This window comes from Macrosteles quadrilineatus, unplaced genomic scaffold (genome assembly GCF_028750875.1).
Source record: "Macrosteles quadrilineatus isolate MER2022 unplaced genomic scaffold, UCM_ALF_1.0 Scaffold_7__1_contigs__length_78375512, whole genome shotgun sequence".
NCBI classification, from domain to species: Eukaryota; Metazoa; Arthropoda; class Insecta; order Hemiptera; family Cicadellidae; genus Macrosteles; species Macrosteles quadrilineatus.
In genome coordinates this window covers 69,842,937-69,866,349 of record NW_026542600.1, presented here as the reverse complement: position 1 = coordinate 69,866,349, position 23,413 = coordinate 69,842,937, and the positions used below count along the sequence as shown (strand labels likewise).

The following is a 23,413-nucleotide window of genomic DNA, read 5'->3' as shown; positions in this document are numbered from 1 at the left end:
TTTTGCCCTCCTGTATTATAGCAAAACATGAAGGAACAAATTGTAGAATCCACTGTGTAAAGAGAAACTAACATACATTTATTTGATATCAGGTCACTCATACGTTCCACATATTATACGTTTCAAAACAGGCTTTAGTTTTTACAACAGGATGCACTTTGCACTTGCACTGTTCGTAGTCAACAGCAGTAGTTTAGTTGGGGACGGTTTCAAGTGTAACCATAATATTATTTTTCTGGCGTCTCTAGAAGAAAAATAAACAAAATTATCAAAATTAATTTGCGTAATTACAAATAAATTTTAGGAACTTTTGGGTTGGAAGGTTTATCAAAAAGTAAACAACAAACATCATTAAGAAGAGACCAATTATTCATTTTGTAAGCAAAACACCCGAGGACATCCGAGCAGGCTGGTTACTAAGGCAACGATTGCTTCTCTCTCACTCTCTCTCCCCCAACTCCCTCCCCCAACATACCCCCTGTTTCTTCGCTACAATATAGACTCTGTCAGTGACAGTGTTCTGTTTCCTACGGCTTGGTCCAGGCAATTCACCTTCTCTCACTGCCCATGGTAGTCTCTCGCTAGCCAGAACGACATCTTCTACCAAGTAAGTAAACATCAAAATCGGTTACATTTTATGGTTAAAATATCCACTAACCTTATTGTGTATCCGTAAATTACCTAAACATAACCTAACTTTCGATCACTTAATGTTTCCATTTTTAATTTGAAAATTCGACGATTTGAAGTGTTTTCGGATTTATGTTAAAATATTGTAAGGGATTAAAAATATTACATATGAAAATCTATGGTGTAGGGGTTTTTATGTATAAAATACAATGGGGTTCGGTTTTTGTTTGTTGGTTATGGATTGGGGTGATAAATGTCATGTTTTTATGTCACGTTAAAACAATTACACGGAAACAACTTTTGATATTTTATTAATTTATCAAACTGTTATAACGGTAATTTAAAGATTTATTTTATGCTTTTAACTACCTACCTTAAAGTAAATCGTTTAGTATTATTTGGTTGATATATATACAAAAATATGAAAAGGGGGAAACTAATTAGCTAACCTGCAGACTAACCGAATTTCCATTTATTTGGCTGGATTTCCACTAAAATTTCTCCTAAAGAGATTCATTACTATTTAATAAAATTAGGGTTATTGGTTAGGAGGCCTACTTACTGTTTGCTGCTACAGGAAAGGTAATAGTGTTTTTTTTGTGAAACGTTAATAGTTCAGTATGAATAAAATATTTTTTTTCACCATAAACATTGGATGATAACATTGTATGAAATAAGGTACTTAAACCTGTGTTATTTGAACTAGTTCGCAAACCAGTATGATCGGACAATGGTAACGGGATTTATGGGGTAAACATTTGTTTTTTTCAATTTACCTACACCCTAAAAACAACTTTCTAAACAATATTGTAGAACTTTAAAAAACTAATTTAGTACCTATATTGAAGCGTTGTTATTCGCATAATGGTTAAGGAGAAAAAAAAAAATTAAAATTCTTATGCTATTCTTATGGAGAATGCGTATATGCTATGGAGAATGGAAAATTACTGTTTTATTCTTTTATGAGCGTATTGAAAAAATAGGAAATGTTTTTTCTCAACTATTAAAATTTCACTTAACAACTTTATCACCTTCCCTGTAGCATCAAACCTAGGTACTCGTTAAATCTAATGGTATTTAAATAGGGAATAAATCTTAGATGTTTAAGGAGACGTGTAAAAATACTATCAGACAAACGGGACATTTGCTTAGTCTGCATAGGTTTGTTGCTGCAGGGGTATTATATTTTCTTCATGCTGTTTTTTTTACTGAAGTAAGTATGTTGGAAAGTTTGTTTTGAACATGTTTGGATTAGTGGATTACAAGTCAGGAAAGAACTTTCCCATAACTATGAAAAGAGATTGCGCTAGACTTATTCTCGTCTTTCGGCGTATAACTGAAACTGACAGTACTCAATAACACAACCGCTAAATACTGGTTTATTATGACCAACGCGCAACGAAAACAACATATTTATTTTACATAAAAAATAAAATACTCCGCTGTAGCAAACCTGCAGTCTAATTGAATTTCCCTTTACCTGGTTGTATTTTCACTAAAATATCGACTTAAAAATGTTCATTCATATTTAAATCAAATTAATTTTACTGAGTATTTCGGTTTGCTGCTACTGTAATTTGATTTTTTATCTAAATTTTTCATTTAACATTTATTTATTTAAATTTGATTATTAAAATTGTTTTTATTTAATTAGCTTAGTATGTAATAGATAAATTTGCCAAATGTAATCGATATATATCTCCAAACAAGCAAATTACAACAGTTTATTTATTCTCCGTAAAAACAACATAGGAATTTTAAATGAATGTTTTTTTTATATCTCCCTAACCATTAGGCGTACAAAAACGATTAGTTTACTAAATATTCGTAATTTAAGTTTTACAAATGAGTTCAGAAAGAACATGGAAATTGAATATTTTGCTAGTCACAATAGGAAACTCCAATTTTTACCGTGAACCCCCTTTTCCATGGTCATTGCTGGTTCATGAACTCGTTTATACATATATATGATTTTAAACGGATGCTGTTTTTGGCTATCATGGTTTTGAACGTTTTTGGACATCAAAACGAAAAAGTAAATCAGTCTCGGGTCTAGGTCTCACCATGAGATCTATGGTAATAGCTTATTCCTTACATGGGAAATTCATTGAAAACTACAATACAACGGAATACAATTCTGTTCAGCTCCATTTAACTTGAGTTTAATCTTAAACCAAACCTTTTTAAATCAAAAAACAGTTAAAATAAAAATGATAAGATTAAGCTGTTTGTGCTAGAGTATTTGTAAATGCTATCGATGTAAATTTAAAATAACGTTTATATTTATTTTTTATATTATTTTTCTCTTAGAGTAGAAATGGTTTAGTTAAAAATCAAAAATACACAAAATTTCCTTTAAAAACCAAATGTTGACTAGCGCAAAAATAACAATGTAAAAATGAACAAATATGAACGTATCCAGATTTGCAGTAGAAATTTGTATCAGAACGTGGAATTGAAATTAGAACGAAATAAAAATTAAAATCCAACCGAGAAGAATCCTTTTTTATATACTTTTTTAAACCCAAACTTGAAAGAAACTGTTTTAGGACCAGTTAGTTGGTATGCTTGCTTGAACATGTATTAGGCTGCGGCCACACGGGCGTTTTTTTCACGTACAAACGCAGCGTGAAAACGCGCGAAAAAACGCCCGTGTGGCCGTAGCCTTAACGCTAACATTGTTATGTATTGCATGAATACATTTTTATGAAAAAAATCTGTCGATTCGGATGGTGGAGTGAGCGGTGGTAGTTTTCTAAACCTGTACACTTTTTATCTGATTATGGTCAAAGTACCATTGAAGTGGACTTTATATGCCTAAAAGTGCACGATTGCATGTCGCCCGCTGGGGTATTTTCTGGGGGGGGGGGGCAGGTGTATTGTGCATGGGAATAGGGTTTTATGGGGTATAAATTAATTGGTTCTTCCCATTTTTGATCCTCATAACATAGTGTTTCCCAATTTCTCTCTTAACTATTTTGTAGAGCATAGAAACAAATAATTTACTATCTTGCGTTTTTGAACGGTTATTGATTTCGCAGAAAACTCGAAAATTTAAAATCCCCATGATATTCTTATGGATAATAAGTAAACCGTTGTAATTTGATTGTTTATGGATATACTTTGAGTTAATTTGGAAATTTCCATTGCATACTACCTATTGGCATTTCTTTGAAAACATACTTTATTATATTCCCTGTAGCAGCAAATCTAAATATTAATTAAACTTAATCGTATTTAAAAAGGAAATATTAAATAAAAACAAATATCTGACATATTTACGGAATGAAAATCATGTAAGGGGAATGGAAATTCGCTAGTCTGCAGGTTTGCTGCGGCGGGTGAATTTTATTGTTTCTTTTGCCGACGACCATGCATATATTGGGAAAGATAGCATTATGAATCGTAACTGTAGTCCTTCGACTTAATAGCCTTCCTGGAACGTTAAACTGGTTAAATACCGTTTATAAATGGTTTTATGTGCAGTTAAACTGTGTGATGATGCAGATAATCTTGCTTGGCCTGCTTCTGTCACGTCACTTGTTACACAAGGATGGATCGGTTTATCAACACAAATTGTTAACAATTAATAATCTTAGATTTGTCAAGTTTGAAATAATTAAACAAGCACCATGAATACAAATTAATATTGTATTCGTGACGGCACTACTTGTAGTTGAGTGATTGTAATTTTTAACGCTCACTTTTTTGGTTCATAACGATTTTATAAATTATTCTGTTCTTTCCCTTAATGTGTTCCGGATGGCGATACCTAAATTAATGAATGATATAAAAAAAATAATTCCAGCAAACAGTATGTTCTTTTTACATTTACTTTCAAAATACATTCAATTTGTAGAATTTTCACTCTCATATAAATAGCAATAGGTTTTATTGTCTAACATATTAATGCGGACATTTACCATCACGATTAAAATAAACCTTATCCGCAAACTGACACATACTTTCTCCCATTAGCTTGCCAACAATACTATAATGGGTATGTGGGAGAAACTATGGTTATTCTATGGAGCAATCACCATGTAATAAATTTTGAACCGTAAGTTTTACAGCATTGGAAGTTATAGAATTTGGTTTAGCGTAAAAAGGACAATAACACACCTATCCAATTTTAATTCAAATCGTTTGAGCCATTTTTGTGAAAATCTGATTTTCCGTTATTCTATGGGGTTTTATGGGAAAAATCGACACTAAAAATCCAAATAAAAGACCACCTAGATTTACCAAATGTATATTAAAATTGGCGTTGTCTGTAGCTCTGTACACATCCAAAAACATACAAAACCTCGAAATCCACTCTTTTTACAAACATTTTTGGTTTTATTTAAAAAAATACATAAGACTACTTCCACCTTTAAGGAGGTCAAACTTAAACTAACCCTCAGAGATAAAATCGCTGTGTTATTAATGCTTTAGAAATACATACCTTTTACTTGTGTGCAATATTTCTGTAACCCAATTATAACTGAAACTGTTGAATTCAGACAAGAACAAGAATTTACATAATATTTGGAGCAACGTATCAATATAAAGTGAAAGCTCCAGGAAAATCAGCTGCCAAATCCCATCAAAATTGGCAAAAAGTGCAAAATCGCACCTAATTTAAAATGTCAATGAGGCAAGGCATTATGCAGGAGAAAGCTGTGGTCTTGGAGTTCGTTCCAGTATTACACGGTCTGAGCCACCTCAGCCTTCTGGTTCTGAAGTACCTCGGTCCATGACCTAACTAGTTATCGTGTGACATGTTTAAGCCTTGGAACCTGTTCGGTGCCTTGGTCTCCCAGGTGGTTGACCCGGGCCAAAGGTCAAACACGTGATTTGGGCTGGGATAGTCACATCGTTGTTCGTCAGAAAAAATCTTTATCCGTTGTTTGATCCGTCAAAATACGGTTAGTTCTTCGTATTATCAGACTTGTTCGCATGGGCGTACATTAATATGGTGGGCCTATGGTGGGGGGTGGTGCTTGAGCCCCCACGTTAACCAATTAGTTATCTTTTTAAATTGTGCTCTAAAACATAAAAGTTTATAATTTTCTAATATTACCGAGGAGTTTGGGTAAAAATGCGTAAAATCAAACATTTTTACCTAAATTTTAACAATTTTCCGGGTAAGGCCCCTGGACCCCCCTATTTACTGGGAGCTATTCCGTACCCCCCCCAGACTCTCGCATACAGAAAATTTAGATGGACGTCCTGCTTGTTCGTAAATACAATGTGGTATTCTTCAAACACGTTAATGTCGTATTTTCCTGCTGAACGTGAGAAAAATGCAAGGTTGATTGTGACAATGGCAGTAAATACAATGTGAATGTCATAATTCTCATAATTAATTTAATGTGCAAACCTGTAATTTAATTTATAGTTTTTGTACTCTTTCACAAGTTTTTATGTTTAAACTTGTAACTCATAACGACGTAAACATACAGTGTGTAAATTAAGTATAATCTGTATTTTTTTAACCGAAATAAATAGAAATATTCTGTTTGTAGCATTGATTCTTAACAAAGGTTCCGCAATTTTTTACACAAAAAAATTGTTTAATCCCCCTAACAGGGTAGGGGTCACTTTTTTCAAATAGCAACCCCTATTGAGTGACCCCTCATTTTGAAGGGCTTGTTAAAAGAAACACAATGACGCAAACCCGAGGTGAATATCTCACCCCTAGCCGAAATGGCAGGTATTCCAAAATGTGTGCTTTTTTACATAAATCAAATTTTGGAATACCCGCCATTTAGGCTAAGGATGAAATATCTACCTTGGGTTTGCACCATTGTATTTATTTTGACAAACCCTTCAAAATGAGGGGCCACTCAATAGGGGTTGTTATTAAAAAAAAAAAAAATCACCCCCTACCCTGTTAAACAATATTTTTTATGTAAAAAAATTACGGAACCTTTGTTAACAATCAACGACAAACAGAATATTTCTATCTATTTCGGTTTAAAAAATACAGATTTGTTTCAATACTTAATTTACACACTGTATTTCCAATAATGTGACAATATGTAATATTCAGTATCGTTGCAAATACAGTAATACGTTTATATTTGCTATAGTATATTTTGCATTTTAAACAGCAAGAATATGTGGCTTTAGGACTAGGCCTAAGTTCATTAGTACTTGACCATCTTTAATTTTAAGTTATATGTTTAGAAATAATTCCAAATTATGATTTTAAGTAAGTGTGATTATGAAGTAAGTATAAAGACATAAAATTCATTCGCCTATTGGGTCTGATGATGATTTATTTATTTTTTATTTACAGAATGTCATTACATCATAAAATGACAGGACATTTGTCAATGCATTATAATTTAAATCTAAATAGTAAAAATCTAAATAAAATAATTTCAACACGTAACCCTCCCAATTTCCACTTAAAAATTCATTTAAAGAATAAAATGTTTTTGTCAGTAACCATTCATTACATTTTTGTTTGAACTTTTTTGGATTTGCGATGTTTTTTAAATGATCAGGAATCAAGTTATACAGTTTTGGTCCAATATATTGAGGTAATGCTTCAAATAGTGATAATCTATGGCTAGTGGGTTTAATTAGGTTCTTATGTCTAGTGTTATACCTATGGTTTGTGTGACCCTCCCTGAAAATGGACAAATTTTTGAATACCCAAAATAATGCTTCTAAAATATACAGGTCATAAAATTTCAAAACGCTAAAAGCCTGAAAGATGATTTTGCATGGACTTCTTGAAATGAAATGAAATATTATTTATTTATGAAATATTATATAATTTATTTACTTCTTCGGGGTACTTTAGCTATGATTTTAAGTGCCTTCTTTTGAAGCCTAAATATCTTCTTACCATGGCAAGAATTTCCCCAGACAAGTATTCCGTATGACATTAAAGATGAAAAATATGAGTGATAAACTGTTAATTGAGTTTGGAGTGTCCAATCGAAATCGATCACCACTTACCACCTTTTTTGTATATTTACCGTCTTGTGAGTAACAGTATAAGCGTAAATATATGTTTTAAGTGTTATAAGACGTTTTCTTTGATTTACTTTCCGTATGAAGAAAGCTCTCTATGAACTGAAACAAGCGATCAATTCGATTTTAAGAGTCGTTCATAAAGTTTAGTTAGTGCCCCCTTCCCCGCGATAAAGATTGGCGAACCCATTATTGCAGCTTCAGTACGGGGCTCGAAATCACCAAGTACTTAGGTTTCGAGGCTCACAATCAGTTAACCCGATTGGGAATTTCATAACCCAGGGATAAGTGCCAAGCGTGTCACGGCAAGAGCCTACTTTCCTTGCTACAAACCAACGTGATTTGCAAATCAACATGTCCAAACATGAATTATAGATGTGCCGCATAAACAACACTCGCAGATTCTAGTGACAAACTGCAATATAGATTATCTTAATAGCCTTGAAGAAATTCTCTCTAACATTTTACTTTCTACGCCAACAAGGAAAGGTATTGTTGCAAGAAATAGATATTACAATATTTTCCCTAAGGTCTAAAGGATTTCTCTTTACTCCAGCGGTTTCATAAACAGTTAAGCTATTAAATACGATTGAATGCTTTGAAATTCATACGTAAATATTTCATTAAACACTTCAATATTCTAACTTTTTTAGTTTTTCAAGCTCTACAAATTTAGTTGGAAATAAATTGTAAAATTGTATTTTTTTATAAAAAATGGAAAACCTTTATTTTCACCCCCTACCCCATTCCCCAAGCCCTCGCCCCTCACCGAAAATAAGAACCCTGTTCCCTATATCGATCATGATGATTTGCAAACTCGTTCGTATAAATGTAGGTTTACATTTTGTACAAAATTTCATTCAAAATTGGATAATTTTTATTCGAGTTATCGTGCTAACTGACACACACATAAAAATTATATGAATTTGAACGGATGTTGTTTTTGGCTTCTGGGGATACCAATACAAAAAAGTAAATAAGTCCCAGGTCTTACCACGAGACTTGCAGTAATATCTGATTCCCTATATAGGGATTCACTGAAAGAAAAAAAACTGTCATCTTAACTTGCTTCCTCTATCGATGTATACAATTCTACATTGAGTTATTATACATAATGACTACCACTTTCTGTCACAACACTGTAAAATTAAATCAACGATTTTTCCGGTTTAACGAGCTCTCCGTGTGCTGTTGTTTCTATGTAGTTCCACTACATTCAATAGTGGTGGTGTATAATTACTGATGTATTTCCGATCTTTCCGATCAGCTGATACATTAGTCAGCTGGTTGTCGCAACTACTTTCTCCGTCCCTCTTACGTAAAGTCACCTGTCAGCTGCTTCAACTTTTGCTTGACGATTCTTGTACGACCAGCTGTCACGTTTTTGCAACTTTTTGACCTTTGTGAATACACTACATTAGGATCTGGTGTGTACAAAAAATGGTTACAGCTGCTTTCGTTTTTAGCAAATTTCCCTTTAGGGAAGTAGCTACTGTGTTACCTTAAGTGGTACCGTAAGACCTTGGTCCGTGACCGATTTAAGTTACTTTTTATTTCGTTGTCTCCAGAGGCCAAAAACACTATTTGCTCAAATTTTTATACAGGGTGTCCCTAAACAGCCTGTACCCCTTTCGTGCGATTTTCCTTGGGTAGAGAAGATAGATTTTGCAACATAACCATGCCTAGCTTTCCGTCTATCTGCTCGTATGTGCTTTTTACATTTAATTTTCCTATTAGCTTTTTAACGCTTCAACATCTTTTGGTACAAACACGCGTAAAATTACGTCTAAATGAACTTCAATAAACATTATTTTTGTATCTTTAACCATTTAAAAATGGTGCACAATTTAAATCTTTAATATCTCGAAAACAAAGAGTTTTATCGAAAGCCACAAACATTAATAAAATTGTTTAAATTTAAAGACGAATCTCTAGAAAACAAAGTCAGTTGTAAAACAAGAAATTTATGACACCTTTTATCACCCAATGTTTTAATAATAAAAGTTATACGACATTTAAAAGGTTTCATCATGTGTATTGTGCATGCTGATCAGCTGTTACTTGCCCATTTCTTGTTACCAACAAATCAGCTTATAAATAGAACTTTCTACACAATGAAATAGATATTTTGCTACCTCTGCATAGAAATGATCACATTGCTACGCCTATAAACAGTAGGGCCTACGCAAAATAGCTTATTTTAATACGGTGGTAGGAAAAAAAGTTATTTCATAAACTATTTTGATAGACTTTCTTTTACAAATCAAACTACTCATCGTGTGTTTTGATTAGACCTTCAAATATATTATTGATTTTTGGATGCTGCAAGTCTAATTTGCATCCTATTGTTAAATCAGAAATCGTGTATAACCTGTGTTTCATCCGTGGATTTTTTCGTGATTTTTTGGCAAATTATTTATTCTTATTGTAACTTTAAGAAAATAATTTAAACCAAGTTAAAATTTAAAATTTAACGGAAACCTAAGAACCACATAGACGATACACAACACCACACACCATCCTCTAAACGTAAGCAGACTTCGTCGATGTATTTTGTTGAGTTAAACATGTTATTTTATTAACATAAACATAAACATTACAAAGTATGACAAATAGAACATTTGTAAACTACTGCTAGTGCATTGTTATTTGTTCTGTGATAATGGTATCCCTCACATACAATTTGACCTCAAATATGAGATACATAGCCTTATTTGGACACCAAAAACATCAAAACAGCCTTGCATTTTGATTTGTACAGTATCATGCACGCTTGAAACAATAAGGATTTATCTAGAAAAAATTACATTAATCGGAAAAATGTAAGTATGTTAAATAAGTTTACAATATACAAACCTTTAGAAATCTTTGGTTCGTTACAACTTAACAGATTCAGGTCAAGGAATTAGCCAGGAGCACTTGAACTAATATCGACAGAGCGATGATTATCTGAAGGAACAGGCAATCCAACGGTCCAGTGAGCTGTAAGGGGTTGTCAAAACTCGTCGTTAGTCTCTAACATGATACAGACATTTTATAAGTGTTTCGAAGGTTCAACAAACCTTTCCACCAATATTATATATCATGTAGTAAGTTGACAATTCTTACCAAATTATTTTTGCATTGATTTAATTTTAAAGCTCTGGTATGTAAAAACATGTCAACAGCAGTTTGATATAAAATATCAATTTGAAAACAACAGATTTTTGAAAAGTAAGAGGTTGAACAAACTTCCATATGTATTTTTGTGTATTGTTTTTTCTTTTTATTTAATCAAAGATTCTTCCGTACAAACTTGTTTCCAAATCAATTAAATTGTTTCAACCTGTGGCATAGTTTAAAATAATATAAATCATCATTTTCTAAACAATAAAACACTATACATTTTGAAACTCAAACCAAAATGTAATAAGTACACTACTTTTTAATCTAGATTACATTAATACGGACTTTACTTAAGCCAGTCATTTGACAGGAGTTTATGCACTAGCGGTTTAGCAAGTCCAGAGCATTGACAGAAACCGCGATTTCGTAACCGTCCGTCAAAACCGCGCGCCGCTTCCGCTATGTCTGTCAAAACTACGCGCCGCTCCCACTATGTCCGTCAAAACCACGCGCCGCTCCCACTATGTCTGTCAAAACCACACGCCGCTCCCGCTATGTCCGTCAAAACCACGCGCCGCTCCCACTATGTCCGTCAAAACCACGCGCTGCTCCCACTATGTCCGTCAAAACCACGCGCCGCTCCCACTATGTCCGTCAAAACCACACGCCGCTCCCGCTTTGTCTGTCAAAACCACACGCCGCTCCCGCTATGTCTGTCAAAACCACACGCCGCTCCCACTATGTCCGTCAAAACCACGCGCCGCTCCCGCTATGTCTGTCAAAACCACACGCCGCTCCCACTATGTCTGTCAAAACCACGCGCCGCTCCCACTATGTCTGTCAAAACCACGCGCCGCTCCCGCTATGTCTGTCAAAACCACACGCCGCTCCCGCTATGTCCGTCAAAACCACGCAACGCTCCCACTATGTCCGTCAAAACGACGCGCTGCTCCCGCTATGTCTGTCAAAACCACACGCCGCTCCCGCTATGTCTGTCAAAACCACACGCCGCTCCCACTATGTCCGTCAAAACCTTGCGCCGCTCCCACTATGTCCGTCAAAACCTTGCGCAGCTCCCGCTATGTCCGTCAAAACCTTGCGCCGCTCCCGCTATGTCTGTCAAAACCTTGCGCAGCTCCCGCTATGTCCGTCAAAACCTTGCGCAGCTCCCGCTATGTCCGTCAAAACCTTGCGCCGCTCCCGCTATGTCCGTCAAAACCTTGCGCCGCTCCCGCTATGTCCGTCAAAATCTTGCGCAGCTCCCGCTATGTCCGTCAAAACCTTGCGCAGCTCCCGCTATGTCCGTCAAAACCTTGCGCCGCTCCCGCTATGTCTGTCAAAACCTTGCGCAGCTCCCGCTATGTCCGTCAAAGCCTTGCGCAGCTCCCGCTATGTCCGTCAAAACCTTGCGCCGCTCCCGCTATGTCCGTCAAAACCTTGCGCCGCTCCCGCTATGTCCGTCAAAATCTTGCGCAGCTCCCGCTATGTCCGTCAAAACCTTGCGCCGCTCCCGCTATGTCCGTCAAAACCGCGCGCCGCTCCCGCTATGTTCGTAAAAACTGCGCGCTGGTCTCGCTGTTATATCTTCATAACTTTTTTATTTTCTTAGTAAGCTTAAAAATGTGTGTTCTTTGTAGCAGTAAACCTAAGTAGTAAAAGTACTCATTAAGCCAATTATATTTATACTGGTCTTAGTCCTAATGATATTTTATAATGAGCCTCTTTCTTTTTTGAATAAAAAAAAACTCAATTACGCAACTGGAAAAAGCTTTCTTTTTGTTGCAGCAGATGTATTTATTAATTTAAATAATAATTAAAACTAAAAAAAACTAAATGAAATTTAAACTACAGAAATGTAAGCTGGATAAAAAAATGAGATTTTATTTTGAAATTTGTAACTACTTTTTAGGCAACGACAACAACAACAACAGCAGCAACAACAATTTTAACAGTCTATTTACCCACGATTTACAAATAATACATGTTTTACAGGAGCAAAGTGAACTAATATCAATTGCATTGCATATAACAAAAGCAGTACATATAAGCATTGAACAAAAACAGCATTGCAACAAAAATAACAACAAGACATCAACGAACTATAAAAAATGTAGATGAAAACAGCAAAAAGTATTGGATTCCTAACAACAAATAGTTTCTATTAAATTGGAGTTCAGAAAAAGTGTGGAATAAAGATTTTAAAGCAAGGACAAAATAAACTATTTCCTCAAGATATAATAATAAACAAAATGATTACAATAAGTTATCATGTGTAGTTATGTGTAAGTGTTTGACATGAAACAAAAAGATCGATAAATCCATGAAACAATAACAAATAAAAATGAGTGTTATTCAATTTTTGGGTTATTTCACTCCATAGTAAGATTGATAGTTTACGTGGAATCTGCTAAACACCAATGTTGGTTTTTGTTTACTCAAACCATCTGCTAATTGTAGTTTTAGTCATATCGGGATCATTCAGGTGTTTCAGTTTTGATTGTTCACTAGTCCAGCTATGGCAAAAACTAGGAATTCTGTCATTTTAAAATATTGCATTTTTATAATTTTTTTAACATGTGCCGCTGTTATTTCCATTTTGCATTTTACAGGTATGTAAAAATAATAAATATACACATTTTAATTTCTATTGTACGGGTTAACTAACTCTTGTTACCAATCTGTATCAAGTGTGCAGTGTGTTACTAGCCTACTGTAAAACACTGGATTTTTGTAGTTTTGGGCTGTATATATATATTTTAATCGGCTATGAAAATTATCAAAAAAGCCCCTTTTACATTAATTCATCGTAGCAGGATTTGTCTTTTTGTTATTTTTACGTTACATTTTTTTAATTTATCAAAGTAATTGTGATGTTATCTTTTTAAGGACGATTAGTTTCATAGGGGGGTCACATATAAACACAAATATTATTGATTTGTGTTAATGTTGTTTAAAATTGTTATATAAGTTAAATACCAGGAAAAAGTATGGGGCTATTTATAACAGATTTGAATAATGGAAAGCAAAGATTGCCTCACAGGTTAGAAGGACCTGCCAGAGCGGGATATTGGGATCTTGTGGCCCTAGTCCAAATTAGCTTGAGCAGCCCCCACCCTATAGATGGAACTTTCTTACGATCGCGGAAAAATTGTTAACACCTCCCATGATCACAGGGGCAGCATCTTCATCATCCGTGTCTCAGCAAATTATTAATTTGAAAAGATAAATTTGTGTCCTAAAAAAACTATTTGTAAAATACTGCTGCGGCCCCGTTTTGCTTGCAAGCCTAGTGGTAAAGAGATCATATTTTTAATAACAGAGAATCATGTTGATGAATGCAATTGCTTTTACCGTTGCAGATACACAATGTTTTCTTCATTTTTTTCTGTCACATGTTCATATTACTTTTGTTTTACCTTCAATATTAGAGAAGTTAAGTTAGAAGTATTAACGGTGAAATAGTAAAGAAAAAGATGCAAAATCACCTGATAGTGACATTATAAATTGTTTATAGTTTTGTTTCTATTGACACTAAGTAATTACATTTATTTATGTCCATTAAAATTTGTGAAATACTGCCTGTATCTTTAAAAAATGTAAAGACACAAAATCACAGCTGTGTTGAAAGAGGGAGGGTTATAACTATAGTTTTATAAGAATGATTCAATCAAAATTATTAATAATATCAACCTTATTTTAGATGGTCCTGTGAAATTTGCTCTTTTACACATTACTCGGTTGTTTCAGTTACCTTATCTCCTAGTTAACTTCAGATTTACTTGATGTTTAAAGGGATGCTGAGCCCACTAGTGCTAGCTGTGCTGGCGCTGTTCTCTGCTGGTGCATCTGCAGACTCAGAACTTCCGGCGTACAGACTGCGAGGAGATGTTGTACCGACCCACTACATCGTAGAGATCTCCACAGACCTTGAGGGCTTCACCTTTGAGGGCAAAGTCTGGATAAAAGTAAGCTCATCCTCTAGTATATAAAATAGGAGACGTTACCACTTCCTTCATTCGAGAACTGTCGGGAGTTCATTTTGGATCAGAGACGTGAGAGAGGCTCTTCTCTGAAACCCCTCCATGTTCCCATCTATGTCTTGCCTCTCCTGTATTCCCTCTTCTGTATTATCTATTCTGACTTCCTCCAACTGTCTTTCCTCTTCTGTCTCTCCTCTTCTGTATTACCTATTTTGACTTCCTCCAACTGTCTTCCCTCTTCTGTCTCCCCTCTTCTGTATTACCTATTGTGACTCCCTCCAACTGTATTCCCTCTTCTGTCTCCTCTCTCTTCTGTCTTCCCTCTTCTGTATTGCCTATTCTGACTTCCTCCATATGTCTTCCCTCTTCTGTCTTCCCTCTTCTGTATTGCCTATTCTGACTTCCTCCAAATGTCTCCTTTCAACTGTCATCACTCCTATTTCTTCCCTCTTCAATTATCCCCCTTTTGTGTCCCCTCTTTTAGTAATCTCTCCTTGTCTTCCTCTCTCTTGTTATATACACTGTTGCTTTAGCATGAAGTAACAAAAGGTGACTTTTAGGCTCTTGCAGGATGTTACAATGACATTTATCTACTGACATGTGTGATCACATGAAGTCTATGGTGTGTATCTGTGGTGTATATACACAAGTGCATGAGCATGAGGTATCTAAAGCCTAGTTCACACATGGAGACTGAGCGCGGACAGACGATAGACAGTCGACTGATCGTCTGCCAATAGTCTGGCAACATAGTTTTAAATACAAGTTTCCGATGTCTACACTAGCCAGCCAGTGTTTCTGTGTTTGTTAGTATGCCGACCGAAGAGATGTGCAGGTTCTGAACCATGGGGCTAATAGCGATGATGGACCCAAAATTTTCTCGAGCAAGGTTTGTACTATGGTCACTATCTTCTATCACACCTTCAGATTAGGTGAAGGATTTGGGAACTTCACGAGGTTGACTTCTAGATTTTGAAGGTGCTAGGCTTTGTTGGGCCTAAGATTTCAAACTTGAAGAGATGAACAATTCAATAAAATGTCATATAATAATAAACATTATCAAAAACTAATTCCAAAACTTTATAGAGACTCAATCCAGCTCTTTTAACACCGCCCAAAAATCGTAATACAGTACTACCGCTTTGCAGTCCAACTAAATGGGCTGAATGTTGAACACCTTCGAAATGTATCGAGTCTCCTATCTCGAGACACGTCCACACATGCAGACTTGAGACAACAGTTATGTATCTTGTCTCCATGTTTCCCATTCGAATGGGAAACAGAAAACAGTGAATTTTGTTTCCAGAAACACAGACATCCCTGAGCAGTGGCATTGCCATGGGCCAAGGGGGCCAGGCTCTTCTAAATTCATACTTAAAAGTGTTTTAAATCAAATTTATAAAATATTGTGGAGAAATATTTATTTGAACATCTTTTTCAAAGTGAAGAATGTTCCTGAGATATATTTAAAATTCATAGCACACTTTGCTTTTTCAGCTGGAATGCAAGACTGCAACTGACACAATCTACCTCCATTCTCGCAACCTCACGATTCCTGAGAAGGAAGTCACTTTCAAGCATGTTGCTAGCGAGAAGGAATTTGAGGTGAGAAAAAAAGTCAGATTTGTTTTACTGTAGAGATTATATAACATGGTTTTTAGTGGACATAACTTATAACACACATACTGTAGTATATTTTTGGACAATTTTTTATAGGGAATAAATTATTACCGTAGCTCTCATGATAAGACCTGGACCCGGGACCAATTTACTTTTTTGTTTTGAGGTCCCTAGAGGCAAAAACACCATCCGTTCAATTTCATACATATATACATATATTTCATACATATATTTGGGGGGTTTTATGGGGTAAAAATTGGTTTTTAGCATTTTTGACCCTAAAAACATTAAAGTTTTGCAATTTATATCCAAACTATTTTGTAGAGCTTAAATAAAACAAATGATTTACTATATTGAAGCGTTATTATGCATCTAATGGTTAGGAAGAAAACTCAAAAAATTGTAAATTAAAAATTCCCATGTTATTCTTATGGAGAATAAGTAAACTGTTGTAATTTGCTTGTTTATGAACATATTTTGATTTATTTTGGAAAATGTATTTATTTCATACTAAACTATTAACATTTCACACACAAAAAACACTTTTTTACCCTCCCTTTTGCAGCAAACCTAAGTACTCCTAAAACCAATGCTATTTAAATAGGGAATAAATGTGATATTTTTAAGGAGATATTTTAGAGTAAATCTAATCAGGCAAATGGAAATTCGCTTAGTCTACAGGTTTGCTGTGGCGGGGGTATTTAACGATGGCTATTACCTAAGGATATAGGCCTAAAAGATTTGATTATTCTAATTAATGTAAGTACCGTATTACTGTTGTATTTCCATACATGACTATAGATAATGATAATATTTACATTAAATACTCACAAAAATTAGGAAGAGCTGATTTCAACAAGTAATCAAGTTTTAAAGCCATTATAGTTTCATTAGATTGAAAATTCACTCCTTTACAAGGTTTTAAAATATTCAGAAATTCTACTTCTAAGGGATGAGTTTATTTTAGGATTTTGGGCTTCGGGCCCAAGGCAGCGATGTCGTGGGTTCGGATCCTGGTCACTGCAGATAACATTTTATCAGTACAGTTCACCTTTGTACTGTACCGGCTCACTCCTTGCTTTGCTGTTAACGATCCACGCACGGGCGTTTAGTCTATGTGGACGGGCAAATGCAAGGTTAAAAGAGGCCGCCAACCTCTTTAAAAAAAAAATAAATAAAAATAAAAAAAAATACCTATCTCTAAAACTATGTTTGTTCATATTACATTGTCAACATCAGCTCCCTTTGAAACTAAAATTTTTGAAAAGCCCTAGAAATGTGTTAATAATACCTCTTAAGTACTGTGTCTTATAATTGTATTTATAATTGTATTCTTCCTAAAAAATAAGAAAATTGATTCATGTTATACTTTAACTGGTAACCAATGAACTGAGAGCAGTGAATGACAACCCATACACAACTGCGTGTAAAAGGAACATTACAACATTACAAATGTGTGCTGTGTCTGCTTAAAAATATTAAAAGAAAGAAATTAAGTAACAATTGTTATGTTGTAGGATATAACAATATCTGGAATATCGTACGAAGACAAGAACGAATTTTTGATAGTGAAACTAGGGGAAAAGGTTACTCCAGGAAAGAACTACATCCTTCATATTCCATTTCATGGAATCCTTTCAGAAGGACTTGCAGGATACTACCGCTCGAGCTACTTTGATAGAGCTGCTAACACAACAAAGTAAGTGGCTTTCTGGTTACCTTTATTTTGTCCAAGTATTGTTTTTCACATTACTTTAGGCTAGACCTGGGGGTTGCGCCAATATCACTTAGATAAAATCCATTGGTGATTTGGCAAGATTTGAACACAGGACCTCAGGGACCGAAGTCCTGCGCTCTAGATCAGCTCGCACCCCTTCTGGTTATACCTTTAAAAGAACCCTACTTGAGCTTCAAAGACTGATCTATAGAATGTAAGATTAACATGCAGTGCCGGATTAAGCACTAATCCGACCAGGACACGGCCTAGGGCTGCAGCGGGTTTAACAAAAATCATTTTTTCAGAATCATAATTGAATTTTATTTTTTTTTATTATAATTTTTCATAGTGCAGGATCAATGATGATGTACCCACTATCACAAGTTATGTTCACGATTTTGCTGCAATCGCAGGTAATGATGGTGACGATCTCGCGATCGCAGATGTTCCGGATTTTGTCCCCATTGCGGTGAATTTCTACCTCAGGGGTCGTGCAAGTATCCTAAATCTAACATTGTTTAACAGTACCAAACTTCCACTTGCATTTAACAATGCAAGTTCAGGTCAACAAAAACAACTGACAGCTTTACTTGCTTTGTACATGCTGCAATATGGGTGTCAGGTTTAGAAATTCTGCGCTTGACCCTCAGTTGACTAGTGTTGTTGTTGTTGTTGTTGTTGTTGGTGTGTCAGACAAAAAGGTCTGACCAATAGCCCAATTGGCCCAACAGTCTACAGATGTTGTTTCCCTGGTAGTTGACATCAACATTACCATTACCCCATTACCATAGACTAAGGGTTTGAATCCTGTATGGTCCGGTGTGCAACTTTGAGGAGTTCTCCTGCTGTGGCAGAGCTTGCTGTGAGAAGTCAACCTAAAATGAATGTTCAACAGTTCAGGTGAAAGTTACAGTATGTGGAGTCTTAGTGAGTTGCCCCTCTATTCAGGAGTTTTGCAACTTTTTGCTTATGTTTACTGTGTAGCACACAGATATTTACGTTCAAACCACAATTTGTAAAGAAAAAATTATTTTTGTGTTTACAACATTAGAAAAGACATGGTGATGGTAGGAAAATCAAAATGGCCGAAAAATCTCCAGAATTTAAATGGTCAAGCTTAAATTGTTCTCAAACGGCTTAAGACTTTTTAAATAAGCTGTAAAATATCAATCTAAAAATAAGATTTACACTTTAAGAAAATGACTAACAATAACTTTGCGTAAAAGATATGGCTTTGGAGTAAATATAGTTTTAAAACCTGTGTGAGGTTATAAAATGTAATCTTCTTTGCGGCAGTAAATCCTTATGGAGCTGTAAAAGCCAAGGATGAGTAGTTGTAACTAATCCATGATTTGTCACGTCTCAAACAGGTACAAGAGTCTAGCAGTTAAAACTTCAACAACCGAGTAAATTGTCTGTTAAATAAGAAATAAAAATGTTACACTGATGTAAAAATGACAAGAAGAATCTTTAGAAAGATTTTGTTTGATAAAAACTAAATATAAATGGTTGTTTTTTTTCAGATGGCTTGCTGTAACTCAATTTGAGTCTACGGATGCAAGAAGGGCTTTCCCCTGCTTTGATGAGCCTGGTATGAAGGCAAAATTTACCATCAAAATGGCCCACAAAGAAGGACTTAAATCCATCAGTAATATGCCATTGCAAAGAACTTCACCTGTGTAAGTATGTTTGTTAAATGTGTTAAATATGTAATAATATTGATGGTGACTATTTCTACAGACCGGATCAAAAACTGAGATTAGAAATTATTCTGCTTACGGTTTAAAGTTTATTAACAAATCAGATTTCAACCAAAATCATGGAAATTGGAAATACGGAAGTATATTTTGCATCAAGGATAAAAATGTGGGTGGTGAGACTCAAATTTGTGTTTTATGATTAAGAAATATGAACAAAATTAATTATGTTAATACATTTTTCATTACTAAAAATCTCCATCCTGAAAAATCATACAAGGAGTTCAAGATTTCTTCATTTAAGTTTTGCTTTGTTAAGCGGTAGTAACCGAGTAAATTATATCTTCATCCTTTAAACATGGAGGATTATTTCCAGTTTTATTCAACTGTCTTTTGATTTGTAGGGAAGGCAAGCCGGGCTGGGTTTGGGACGAGTACCAAGACACTGTACCAATGTCAACTTACCTGGTTGCCTTCATGGTTAGCGAGTTTGAATACAGAGAGTCAGATCCTCAACCTAACAAAGTTCTCTTTCGGGTCTGGGCCAGAAGAGATGCTATTGATCAGGTGTGTATACGTTGGCAATTCTCATTTAACATGGAAAATACGGTTTGAAAAGTTTTGAAGACATGTACTTTTTATTGTGAGATCTCATGTGGTTCACTGTAAAAAGTTAATTTGTCAGGGAATACACAGTTTGGTCTGTTTCCACTGAGATAATTGATTTTGATAAGAATAAATAAGGTATCAAAATCTGATTCATCAAGAAATCTCTCTTAACAAAAGAAAAGATTTATACAAATACAGATATTAGTTATTTCTCATACATGAGCTAAAAATAACAGAAACTCATCAAGAGGTAATTCATTTTCTTGATCCAATCTTAATTCAGCTGAACTATGTATTACTGTAAGAATGTACACCAGAGACCCAATCTGTACTAATATGCTCAGGACCATCTAATTGTCCAGATTATCCGGAAATGCAATAAAATTGTACATAAAATTAAAACATTTTTTTGGACTTTAAATATAGGTACTCTATATTGCTTCCGCTTTCGCAGTGACACCATATGATTGGCTTTTGTTATTGAGGAAATTTCCAAGAAGAAGGCAACACCTATGATCATCTCCTACAATCACATTCTTTTTAATACAAGCGTAAAAGAGAACCACAGGACGCCTTTAATGAAAGAGAGTACTCGACCATAGTATAGCAATTATTCTTAATATGCTTGTTCTATTTGAAATTCATGTACAATTAAATTTTTTCTGGTTGTATTTTATCATAGTTGTACAATTTCCGGTTTCCTTGGTTTACAGGTTGGCTGTACACTCTGGTCAGTATACCAGAACACACAGCTTTGTTTTTAATTTAAACTAAATGACTTTTCTTCAGGTTGACGGATTAGTTGACGTTACTCCACTTTTGTTTTACAATGTGGTGAATTTGATACATTTAATTCTCAATATATTAGTTTGCATACCTTTGTCCGTCTTCAGTCTTCAGACAAATGTATGTAACCTATTATTGTACAATCTGTGTTGGTCGCAAGAATGTTTAAATTAAAATCTTGGTGAATCTCTAAATTTATTTCTGTTTCATTGTTCTGTCATCTAAAAACGAAAACTGAATTTCAATTAGACTAAATATTATAATTATTATAACATTTTGCAGGTGGAATTTGCCAGGAAAGTTGGGCCAAAGTTTTTGTCCTATTACGAACAGTACTTTGATGTTGGATACCCTCTGCCCAAGCAAGACATGGTTGCTATTCCTGACTTTAATGCTGGAGCAATGGAGAACTGGGGGTTGATTACATATAGGTAGGTACATACATAGGGTAGTCAAAGACCAATGGTACATGCTTTCATTTCACAATCGCTTTATGAAATCATAAGGGCTTATATCCTTATATTCTAGTCATCTTCTGAGCCAGGCGTCTGCATGTGTTCAGTATCTGTCAATCCTTAGTAAATAATGAGATGTTTTGTTTTAAACAATGCTGTGTCCTGATTACATCCTTGTTCTTAAATTTAAAGGCCACCATAGCATATACGGTTCCAAGTATGCTGCGACGAGCTATCTCATATTACGTGACAAGCTATTTCCTTCTTCATCACATTTCCTACATTACACAATAGCCATTGTGTTTCTGACTTTTAACATTTCCTTGAAATCCTCATTAGCCAATCCAGTAAATGATTTATTTCTTTGATTCAATTCTACACAGGTTAAATGTACCTCATTACTTGTATTAGTATAATCTTTATATTTAGTTATAGAGATAGGTGTTATTTAAAATCTGGATAAATGATAGTATTCATGAAGTGTCACATATTCTCATGTTGAATTTAAAATCAAAAGAATGCACTAAAGTAAAGAACTTTCAAAAGAAAAAGAACTTCATATTACATCAAATATTGAACCTCTTAAAATTTATACCACTGATAACAAATATTGTTTCAGTAAAACAGTCTAGAGAAAAGAATATAATTGTTTTAGTGTGAAAAAAAGTTTGTTTTAATGTAACTGAATCCATTCTGTACGTTTATGTGCTTTACAAACAAAGTTGTTTTGACTGATTGAGTCCCATTATTAATTTTACCTATCCTTATATTTTTTATTATGATTGGATGATTTTTTCTCAGAGAGACGGCTCTTCTCTATGATGAGAACGTTACGTCCCAGGCGTTTCAACACAGCATTGCCTCCGTGATTGCCCATGAGCTGGCGCACCAGTGGTTCGGCAACCTGGTCACCATGCGTTGGTGGACTGACCTCTGGCTAAACGAGGGGTTCGCTACATACGTCGCTGGTCTTGGAGTTCACAATGTAAGCATTCGTCCAAACTTGACACAGACTTTCGTGGGCAAGAGTTTAGTTTGCCACCAAGTAGTGTAGTTGCTTGCTTTCTTATCAGAACAAGATTGTAGCTATGAGATACGTCCTGGTTTTGTTGAACAAAGAATTTTTTAAATCTAATTCTTGCAAAATATGTAACTTTTATTGAGTTTGAAATTTTAAAATTTAATAGTGATATATTGCTCAACACAAGAAAATTGAGGATGGAGGAAAAGGCATAATAGGAAGATAAGGGATCTGTTTAAGATTATGATGTAGTAGCACACCCGTCCGGAGCATCAAAAAGTCCTTTATCACCAAAGACTTATGCGGATATATCCGTCACCCGTCCGGGAAGGGTTAAGTAATCTTAATATTCAACCCGTCACTACTTAAATGCTTAAGACAGGTTGATTTGAAATTTTAATACCTATTTATAAAATAAAAATTGTTTCTTTCACAGTTTTGTAAAACAATTACAACCCACTTTTCATTTCTAGGAATTTCCTGAATGGAACTCCTTGAATGCAGATGCTGTAAATAATCTGTTGGCTGTGTATTCACTTGATTCTCTGGCTTCTTCACACCCTGTGTCCGTACCCATTGGACATCCCAGTGAAATAACTCAGATCTTTGATCACATTTCTTACAAGAAAGGTATGTACCGACAATTCACAGGACCAGATGAAATCACCCTACATTAGGCATGGCAGTAAAGAACACTGAACTATGGTTTCAGATTTGAACTAAACTTGCTTGATTACAACTAAGCTCATTGGAGACCTCTGATTTATGGGCAACTCTACTTTGTAACTTCAATATCAAGAAGAAATCTTATTTTTATATTA

At 34.9% G+C, this 23,413-nt stretch overlaps 1 protein-coding gene across 3 annotated transcripts in view; it reads left to right on the top strand.

Annotated features, from left to right (window-relative positions):
* Positions 1 to 478: 478 nt before the first annotated feature.
* The window catches only part of LOC128997999 (aminopeptidase N-like), a 33,948-nt gene continuing 11,013 nt past the window's right edge, over positions 479 to 23,413 (top strand). For 2 of the 3 annotated variants that reach the window (XM_054423901.1, XM_054423900.1), the window contains exons 1-9: positions 13,177 to 13,316; positions 14,500 to 14,672; positions 16,185 to 16,292; positions 17,825 to 18,006; positions 19,548 to 19,703; positions 20,126 to 20,288; positions 21,399 to 21,547; positions 22,373 to 22,556; positions 23,066 to 23,222. In XM_054423901.1, coding sequence (XP_054279876.1) covers positions 13,223 to 13,316; positions 14,500 to 14,672; positions 16,185 to 16,292; positions 17,825 to 18,006; positions 19,548 to 19,703; positions 20,126 to 20,288; positions 21,399 to 21,547; positions 22,373 to 22,556; positions 23,066 to 23,222 — 1,366 coding nt within the window. In that variant the 5' untranslated portion in view covers positions 13,177 to 13,222. Of the gene's footprint in view, positions 608 to 13,176; positions 13,317 to 14,499; positions 14,673 to 16,184; positions 16,293 to 17,824; positions 18,007 to 19,547; positions 19,704 to 20,125; positions 20,289 to 21,398; positions 21,548 to 22,372; positions 22,557 to 23,065; positions 23,223 to 23,413 lie in introns of those variants that run through there. The other variant, XM_054423902.1, reaches the window with a different exon arrangement.